Source organism: Anopheles bellator, chromosome 2 (assembly GCF_943735745.2).
Source record: "Anopheles bellator chromosome 2, idAnoBellAS_SP24_06.2, whole genome shotgun sequence".
NCBI classification, from domain to species: Eukaryota; Metazoa; Arthropoda; class Insecta; order Diptera; family Culicidae; genus Anopheles; species Anopheles bellator.
The window spans coordinates 62,836,388-62,846,711 of record NC_071286.1 but is presented as its reverse complement, the minus strand read 5'-3'; the positions used below and the strand labels follow the sequence as shown (position 1 = coordinate 62,846,711).

Sequence of the window (10,324 nt, the reverse complement as noted above, 5' to 3'; positions counted from 1 at the left end):
ATCACAATTAGCACGCAGGTACCACCAATATTGAGCAATCAAATTATCACAACATTCCTTGAGCGCTTCGGTAAGCGCTACATTCGCTGCGCCATTTATTAGCAACACGCTAGACGAGACTATAACGAGGACGAAACACCCCATATGAACTGTTTATGGTTTTGGCCGTCGTGGCTGATATCACACCGTTATCGATTCCGACAGACAGCGAGCCAGGATATAGAGCGTGAGCTGCGCCCAAATGTTCTAATAATACCCTCCACGCGGGTGCAAATAAACATAAACTCTCCACTCCCAATCAATCAGGCGCCCGGCCACGCAACTGTGCCAGTATGTTTCGTGCGAAAAATGGCGAGAAAAAAAAACGCGAACCGGAGTGATCGGGTCCACACCCAATGGAGACGCCCAGTTTGAGGTGTGAAACCGTGGCCGAAAATTAAATGGACCTTAATGAGATGCCTCCCCGCTAGACAACGGGCGTGGGCGTGACTCACCTTGCCCGTTGGCGAACTCCACGATCTTCTCCGAGCTCCGCAGCAGACCAAAGTTGCTCCACAGGTTGTTGATGCGTTTGCCGAAGGAGCGCCGCTTCACGGCTTTCAGTTTCACGCTTGTGTCACGCTTGTGGCTCTCCTTGCGACGTTTGGCCGTAGGCGAGGAAGCGCGTCGGATGTCGTAGCGATTGTCGCTGTGGTGCGGCAGGTGAATCGTTACCGTTCGATAGCCAACCGTGGGCGGTGCAGGCGGTGAGCTGACGTCGGTGGCACTGCTGGAGGTCCCTTTGGGTCCTGGGAGCACCAAGGAGGACGGTTCACTGGACGGTTCCGGAGCAGCGATGGGTGCTTTTGGCGAGAGGCGCCTTTCAGTACTGTCCCCGGCGGTGGCCGTTGATGGCTTTGGTGGGCTAACGTCCGTGGGCTTGGGCGACTGACGGCGTAAAAACAGTGACCGGAAACTGTGGAAAAAGTTCCCGGCCTTGGGGGGCCCCGGCGTCTCGACCGGCGTCGCCTGGTACAGGTGCACCATCGTGCCAACATGCAACGGAATGGTGGGCCCAGCGGGAACCGCTCGATTTATTGCGTCTTAACGACCGTCACCACAACACGAACACTGGGAGTTCACTGAACTGAAAAATGCAAATATTTGCCACCACACATTGCGCCGGCAACTCGCTTCCGGCCAAATCGGTTGCAGCAGCTCCGGAGAAGGTGTACCAACTTTGCCATTTACATTACATTAGTGCAGCTGCTTTTGGAGCGCGACGTGCGCGTGCCTTGGCTTCTTATCAACTCACCAGCTCGCATTGCACTGAGGACAACTCTTTTTCGTACCAGTCCCTGGATCACCAAATTTTATATTCACTAACTCGAGTCACCGCCACTTCATCTGTACTTAAACTGGAAATATAATCAATCTTGTGTGGGGCTAGGGCGTGGAACTTGGCGCACCGAACAGAGTACCCGATTTTGTTCACGTCCTATCGTCAATTAGAACCGCTGGTGGAGTTGTCAGGCCGCAAACTGGAACACGCGGCCGTAACGAACGGGTGCCGTCGTCGCGCCAGTTGATTCTTGGGCCATTCTTCACCTCAAAGGTTGTGGTGCGTCATACCATTATTGTCGTCAATTTGTTGGGTGTCGTTATTTTTTTCCGTCCCTCCTCGCAATGGCTGCGCTCCGCTGGACATGCTAATTACATTTACTACTTTACGAGAACCAAGGAGCCCGCGCGACTAGGCTGGATGGTGAATACGCGCGTATTACGTTTTGCACTTCCCAAACAATTTCCCGACCACCACCGGTTGTATCCATGGTTTCCAGTGATGGCTCCAACAAAAGCCCTGATTGGTTCTGCCGATCGACTGACGGTTGGCGTTGCTGTTACAGCGCGGTATCCTGCAGGCCCTACTATCGTGAATAATTCACACAATTCGTACCTGTGGTTGAATAGGCCAAGCCAAAATTAAATCACTTCAGCTGTTGTCAAGAACTTATAAGTATGTCTGCACGCGCCAGGATAATCGAAATCAAGGAGAATCGAATGAACAGTATTTAAAGTAATGACTGTCGTTTCGAATCGATTCACGATTCCAACCGAAATTTCGAACCGATTCAAACAGTAGATTTACAAGCTCATACGGGGGGGCTACATGAGGCGTAACGTAATGTTTTTGACATTACAGATTAATGCCAAACTGCTGCGCCTTTGTCAAAACGTTTACGGGTCGGCCGAGACGTAAACCCGAGCGTAATTACTTTTTTCATACGCTTTGCTTACAAACAGAGGATAATTTAACTTCTTATTTGCTGGTATAGCAACAAAATCTAAAAAATCAGAAAAAAAATATTCAGAAATCAATTTATTTCTCTTCTATTTCTATTTTCTCGGACCAAAAACACGAACGTAAAAACGTTTCTGCGGGGCTACATCAAGCGTAACGTAATGATTTTGACATTAATGATTAATGCCAAACTGCTGCGGCGCTGTAAAAAAGTATATGTTTTGGCCGAGGCGTAAACAGTTTGGCATTAATCGTTAATGTCAAAATCATTACGGAACACCTCATGTAGCCCCCCAGTTTGACATTACAAATTAATTTTACGCTAGTCTTTACGCCTCATGTAGCCCCCCAGATACCCACCACGGTTTGACAGCAGCTTGGCGTTCGGCGCGAAATGTTCGAATCAAGGTTTTGAATTGACGTTTTGACGATTGACAATTTTTCAAGTCCAATTATAATTATATATAAAATATATTCAGAACATAGTTATTGTATTAATATTTCTAATGATCTTTATTCGTCGTTTACTCGCCTTGGAGGATATTCGGAGGGTATTCATACCCATATTTTCAATTTCAAACGCAATTTTGACAAGTGAGTTCGGGCCAGAAAATAGAGACCGAGAACGCAAAGTTCGAAAGTTCGAAATCCTTCTCGCTCTAGCGTCAGCTATCTCTCTCCCGTTAGGGCTAGGGACAAAATGACAGCGCTGCTCATCACTTTTTGCAGCGAAATTTTTAAAGGCAAGTCCCCGAAAGAGTGAAGCGTCCCGACCGCTCGGTGCTAGTGGGGTAAATTAAGTAAATTACAAACAACCCAGATTGTTACGTTTCCGTTCGGTTCGTGTTCGAGGCGCTAGTTTTCAACCCCAACACGCGAATCTAATTCGCTCGTAGTCTGAGCACCTCTGAGGAGTCGTCTGCGAAGCCGGTTTGTTACCCCCGCGCCGTGGGACGAATGAAAGAAGCGCATCATCACGACCTGTCTCGAGAAGCTAGCAGCTAGCCATTGCTTGTTTGCCGTTTTGAAGCAGATTGTTTCGCCTCGCTTCATCGTTTTGTGAATTCACGGGTGCGAACAGGTTTCCTTTCGCAGAAAGCGTTCACAGTGTTCCAGTGTTTCACGATTGTGTGCTGCTGGCCAACGGAAGGATCCGCGATGCTATGCTAATTTTTGCCATCATCAGCACAGTTCAGTTGGCTCGGTTTTTGCAACGCTTTTGTTTGCGAAAGTGCTTTTCGGTTTTCGATAAACACATCACCGCCAGCAGCAGTGCGCTGGACGAACGACGACGCAGCAACAGCATTACCGTACTCAGCGAACCGAACGTGGTCGGAATGGAAACCAAGGCAGTATCAAAGAAGGCGGCGACCGGTGCGTCGCCGGCGACGAAAGGAAGCAAACGAACGACATTGTAAGACCCAGGTAGACACCAGGCCGGTGGCGAATCTCTCACGCTCTCTTCTTGATCTTGTTCCTCTTCAGCACGTTCAGTGCGGATGAACGACAGCATTCGTTCAAGACGTCCGACAAGAGCATCAAAGTGGTGTGCAGCGGCGGTACACATGACCGTGGCAGCTCGAAGATCAAGCTGATAAATATGGTAGATTACAAATGGGAGCAGAAAAACTATCCCGGTCGGCTGATTGCCTGCCACAAGGAGCGGGATGTGATGGCGTACGCTATCAAAGGTAAGCGGCCAGCGGTCCCAGTGGAAAGCTTCTTTCCGAAGGTTGTTATTCGAATTTCTCAAACTTTCCCCCTCTGCAGTGACGAAGCACTCGAAGAGCGAAGGAATGGTGCGGGTGGTGCACCTGCAGGCGTGCGATCGAGTGCTGATCAAGGGTATGTCCGGCGAGGTGCTGGACATCCAGTTTGCCCACACGTCAACCCCCGATTGCCTCCTGGGCATCATCGAACCGACCGCTCTGCACGTGCACCACGTACAGCTACAGGACAAAAAGCTAACGACCACGCTGAAGGTCAAGATCAACGATCCGCTCGAGGGGCACGTTCCGGTGTGCGATCGGATCAGTTGGTGTCCGTATCTGCGTGAGCCCGAGGACGAGGTGGACGATTTCGCCAGTCAGCTGCTGGTGTGGACTCGGGGTTCCACCTTTCAGTGCTATAGCGTCAGCACGCTGGCGAAGGCGGCCGGTGATCCGACCAACTTGTCCGCCTGGATGTTGAACGAGGCTGGATTTAAGGCAACCGACGGCGAGGCAACCATCACGGGCAGTGTGTTGTCGGCAGACGGCACGACACTCGCGCTCAGCTCGGCGGATGGGCTCATACGCTTCTATCAGGTGTATCAACATTCGAACGACTACACGCCGCGCTGCCTGCATGAGTGGAAACCGCACGATGGCAAGGTGCTCAACAGCTTCTTCTTTCTCGACGACTACACCGAAACGGTGGACGATAATACGCTCTGGAAGCACGCGATCACGTGCGCGGAAAACAACACGGAAATCAAGCTGTGGTGTTGCGAGTCCTGGGAGTGCCTGCAGACAGTGCGCCTTACGGCTGGCTCGCCCAATCAAGCACCGCTCAATCTGCGGGCGGAAATTGACCTCGCATCCACCTACCTCGTGCTTTCCGACATGAGCAACCGTCAGCTGTACGTGATGCAGATACGCAAGGGTGTGGCCAATCTGCACGATCCTCAGCAGCATCGAGCACTGGTGTCGCAATCGAAATCGGGCACCTCTAGCCTGCGGGGGAAAGTGGCCGTACCGAAAACGCTCGAACAGATGGCCCTTCAGCGGCCCCACATCGTGTCGATCGCCGAGTACCCGGTTTCGACACCCATTCTGTGCTTCAGTATCCTCTACGCTACGGTGCGGACGCAAAAGTTCGGCGACGCTTACCTGATGCGCATGATGGACGATGACGACGAGGATCGGAACGTGCAGAGCAGCGTCGTGTTGCGTATGTTCCTTCTGCAACCGAACAGTCTGCAAAACTGCAAGCTGGTGTATAATGCGGTACCGGAGGAAGTGGCCGATACCGAGTCGGCAATGGCAGGCAACAGTGATGAAGCAGTGGCGGAAGAAGATGAAGAAGAAGTCGCCGGAGAATTAGAGGGCAACCTATCCGAAGACGACGATAGAGCGAAAGGTGTAACGGTGCCAGCTTCGTCCAGCAAAGAGAGTCCTGCTAGTGGCAGTAGCAGAGAAGACGACGAAGACGAAAACGGCGAAGGTGGCAAGAAGAAGGACAGTGGGAGAGATGCTGACCAGCAGCGCGATACCTTCGAGCGCACAATGGTTGCGGCAGTCAAAAAGCTCAACGAAGCGATCCGGGTTCAGACGGATTTGTCATCATCGGTCGACACCACACCCAACGGTGGCACGGGCATCGTATCGACCACACCAGCCATGGTCAATAAAGTGAACCTCATGACACCGGATTCGTTCAGCACACCGACTACCGGAGGTGCTTCGTCTGGTAAGTACACTCAACAGGGTTGCACGGACCATTTAGTTACGGTTGTGTCCGAACGTGTTTGTTCGTCGTTCGTTTGCTCAATTTCCCAATTCCGTTCCTTGTGGTGTGTTTCCCCTGAAAATGGTACTGTAGCCTCTTCAAAATGTCCTTTCTGAGTTATGCTGTATTTTTATGTATCGTTTGATAGTCCAATATCTTCAAATATCATTATTTCTTTAGTACGAGTACAATGTATTTATTTCCACGTACTCGTTTGACCGAGTCAAGCGGATTAGCGAGGCATTGATGCTCGTTTGCTATGGCGAAGTTAAATCTATCTCTTACCTCCGTAGCCGATCGTGTGATCTGTAGATTGTGTGACTGTCCCTGACCTCTTTTCTCCTCTCATTGCATGTTTGATGTTACGGTAGATGTTTCCCGTGTTGATTTTCTTGTGTATTTTTAGAGAGCATTTTATTATTTACCTCAAAAAAGGCTTCTTTAAAACGCAACACCGACCACTGTGGCCGCGTAGCTTCAGCGACACAACGGCGGTGTTTTGTATTTTGCGATACTTCTGTTCGTTTTTTTGGCAACGCTCTCGGATTTGAGCCTTCTTTCATGGGCTTTCGGCATCGAACTGAGCTTTGTCCGCCGTTGTTCTCCTATCCCGCAGAGCGACCTGCCAATTGGATACAATCCTACGCGGACCGTGGCGCACTCCGAGGAGGCCAGTACGATCAGCTGGCGGTTAAGACCGATCAAAATACTGCCGCCAGTGCTGCTGCGGGCCTTATGACTCCCTGCGGCAATAACAATTCGTCGGCCACCAGTACGACCGATGCCAGTGGCAGTGACGGTTGTACGAGCGACGATGAGGAAGAGGAGGAAGAGGAAGAAGAGGGCGGTGGCAATACTAGCATCGCATCGATTGCCGGTTCCGAACGTATAGCCAACACCACGGACGATCCGGATGACGTGGAGGAAGACGTTCAGGAGGAAGGCATAGAAGAAAAGGCAATCGGATGTTCCGATGCTGGCGATTCCGACCGGCAGCAACGGGTCGCTGTAGCTGCTCTGTCCAATGGGGTACCCAGCGAGCAGAAGATAAAACATAAAAGAGTTCCCAGCGGTGGCAACGTCATGCTGAACGCTTCGAGCACTATGCTGACCGTAGAGCATTTTTCGAAAATACTGACCCTAGATGAGGCGGAACCAGCGACGGTTCGAGGTAGCGTCACTATCCTTCTCGCCAACCCAAGAATGCCTTATTGCCTTCCAATTTGTGTCCCTTACACGTTGTTGGTTTTCTCCTGTTTGTGTTGACCGTCTCCACGTGTCTTTGTCTTGCGTCACTGTGCTTGTGGGCTGGTGGATTGGGTTTTTAATACTTTCCGTCCGTTTGTTTTGAAATTGCAGAAAAAAATAAATCCGACGAGACGGTCAACCCGAGCGTACTCAGTACACTTTTTATGCTGGCGAATGCCACCAAACAACAGCAGCATCTGCATCCAGCGCAACCCAAAGTCGTGGAGTTGATTGAGGCGACCGACAGCCAGAGGGTGGCCAAGACGACGACAGCGACCACTGCGGGCGGAGTTGCACCACCGACCGCAAATGCTCTGGAGGCGTTCGTCAACATGGTCAACAGTAGGGCGGCCACAGAAGAGACAAAGAGCGGTGGTCTCACGGTCCCCAGTAAGCTACGCAAATCGGCCACCAACGGTGAAGTAATGTCGGAAAGCGGCGTCAAAGGTAAAAGGGGGCACAATAGGAGCGGAATGGGAATGGTATAAATGATTCCCCGTTTCGTACTTGCAGACACTCCGATTGTACCGCCGATGCCGTCGGTGGAAATGTTGGCGAGCGGTGGGTCCAGTCCTAGTCGCGAGGTGCAACAGATCATGTCGACCAAAGGTGGCACCAGCATGGTGGACGAACTGTTCCAGTACATGTGCTCCGACCGGCAGGACACCAGCCCCGACGAGGAGCTGAATGCGGACGACGATGGCGATGAGGACGAAAGTATGCTGGTTGCTAGCTACGATGACGAGCAGGAGGTCGAGGTGGAAAATGAGAAGACTTTGGCGTGTAATAGGAGTGACCAAACTGATGGAACCGGTGACGGCAATGAGAAGGAAGCGGCAATGGTGGGCGTTTTGAAGAATGCTGCCAATACTTCCGGCGTTGTCTCATCGAAGGAGGAAAAAGCAAAACCCATGGCAAAAGAGACGATCAATCGGTCGTCACCGGTGCGCGAGAGTACGTTGGACGCCCGGCCACCGCAGCCCGATTTCTGGCCAACGACTGTACCGAAGGAGGTTTCGAATCCGGACACGCATTTGGCGGTGGAAAGTGAAGCAATTGCTCTGCCACATGCGCCCCCACCAACACCTGCTGCCGTTGCGATCGACACGACCCCTCAACTGACTGCGCTCAGCGGTAAAATGGATCGCATGATGGAGCTGCTGTTGCTTCAATCGCGCCAAATCGAACAGCTCAACACGCAGATCGAAGCGCTCAAGAAGGGCAAAAATGACGATCACCGTCGTTACCAAGCGGCGACCAATCGTCTCCAGCAGACCCTGCCGAAGGCCATCGAAACGCAGTTGATAGCCTTCTGCCAGCAGCAGGCGCACCGTACCGAGGAGCAGCTGCGCTCCGTGTTTACAGTGCTGCTGGCGCAGATTGTGGGTACGCTCGAGAATCGGTTGCCAAAGGCGGGAATGCCCGAGCGGATACCGGAGCAGTTCAGGGCAGCACTGTTGAAGGACATACAAGGGTTCGTTTTACCGCCAATCACGGCCAAGATTGATGGTATGCAACAGATGCTGGCAATGGCAAAACTGCGCTCAAATGCAGCCGTGATAAAGGATGCGGTGCAAGAGACAATCCTCAGTCCGGTATGGGGAAACTATCTTAGTGCAAAGGGGTTACGGACAACACTACAATGCTTTACCCGTATTTGTGATTACTTTTAGCCCATCTTGGATGCACTGTCCACGTCGGTCCAGAAGGGAATGCAAACCAATCAGGAGCAAATATATCAGGCATCCCTTCGAGACATCATGCTTCCGGGGTACGAAAAGTCCTCCCAGGAACTGTTTCGTCAACTGAACGAAGCCTTTACGGTCGGCATTACAGGGTGTAAGTATCTTTCATGTCGTTCGATTGATCCTACTGTTGCCCATGCCAATGCTCTGTCTGCATTTTACAGTCCTGCGTCGAATCGACTTCCACCTTATGCGTATGATACGTTTCCAAGGACAAGCTGTCGACCTGGTGGAAAAAGTGCGTGTCCTACCGGAAAAGCTGGCTGCTGATGGCGAACGTGTGACGGCCACCGCCCTGCAATCGTTGCGCGAGAGCATCGAAAAGGATTTGAAGGTGATGCACACGCCATTGCTCAAGACGATCCGCGATAACATTCGACAGGAAATCGAGAAAGGATTCGAAGCACAAGCGTCCTCCCTCGAGGATTCCGTCCTGTCAGCGGTGCGCTCGCAGGCACAGACGCCCGCACCTAACAACGTCGACGTTCAGGAGCAGATCCGTCAGTATCTCGCCGGCGGTCAGATCAACAAGGCCTTCCACAAAGCGCTCCTATCGAACGATCTCAGCCTGGTAGAGTTCGTGCTTGACCGGGCCGACTACAAGCAGGTGTTTAATCCGTGCACGCTCGAGCAAACGGTGCTACTGTCGCTGATACAACAAATCTCCGCCGACATGTCCAACCACAATGACCTAAAGCACAAGTATGTTACGATACACCTTGTGGTGGGAAGCTGTTGATTGATGTGTGTCGCTTATTTGCACTATTTCCCTTGGTTTTCAGATATCTGTCGGATGCGATCGTCAGTCTCGACTTTCAGGATCCAGTCACGAAGGAACACTCACCGAAGGTGATGCTCGAGCTGATCAACAACTCGCAGGCGTTCATGAGCGCCAACCCGAGCAGCTCGCTCTGCACCAGCCTCAAGATGCTGGTTAGTGCCGTCCAATTCATGGGCTACAAGCAATTTTGATATCTGGTGAAGTAGCAGCAAGTGCAGCAGCACCAGCAGTTGCAGCAACCCAAGACTGACGGCACCTGATAGCATTCCAAATCCCGGCGGGCCCTTCGGCGGAGAGCGAAACGTCGGGCGAGGAAAAACAAAATCGGCAAGCAACTCTCAACCACAAGCAATCACGCAATCAAACCACATTTGTAACTGAACGAACAAAGCTAGGAACTCGGACGATAGGGCCATTGTGACTGCACTGGACGCGACGAATGGGTAGCGTTCTCTGCTACCCTGCTCTATTTTGTATCAATTTTGAACCTCCACTTAGCAGACTTCATTCTTTTACCATCTTCCGGCCTCTCTCTCGTGTTTCAATTATTTTAATCCCTTTGACTAGCGGCATGAATCTGTGGAGCAGGAGATTATTATGGAGAAGCGCTTATCGACAGACAACTCACCAATCCTTTCTCTCACTCTGTCTGCCTATCTGTCTTCCAACGAGCGCGATATACTTGTATTATTCCGACTTAATAGGACTTTAGCAAGACGATAGAGCAATAATGTTCATCCATCATTAGAAACGTGCTATAATTATCTTGTATTTTAGTTT

At 51.3% G+C, this 10,324-nt stretch overlaps 1 protein-coding gene across 1 annotated transcript; it reads left to right on the top strand.

Annotated features, from left to right (window-relative positions):
- The first annotated feature begins 3,618 nt into the window (after positions 1-3,618).
- Positions 3,619-10,307, top strand: LOC131207845 (enhancer of mRNA-decapping protein 4 homolog). The gene is made up of 9 exons (XM_058200475.1): positions 3,619-3,695; positions 3,767-3,972; positions 4,052-5,731; positions 6,387-6,941; positions 7,130-7,465; positions 7,529-8,613; positions 8,692-8,857; positions 8,928-9,465; positions 9,546-10,307. Exons 1-9 carry the CDS (start codon positions 3,619-3,621, stop codon positions 9,733-9,735), a joined length of 4,833 nt encoding a protein of 1,610 aa, XP_058056458.1. The 3' UTR covers positions 9,736-10,307.
- Positions 10,308-10,324: the final 17 nt, after the last annotated feature.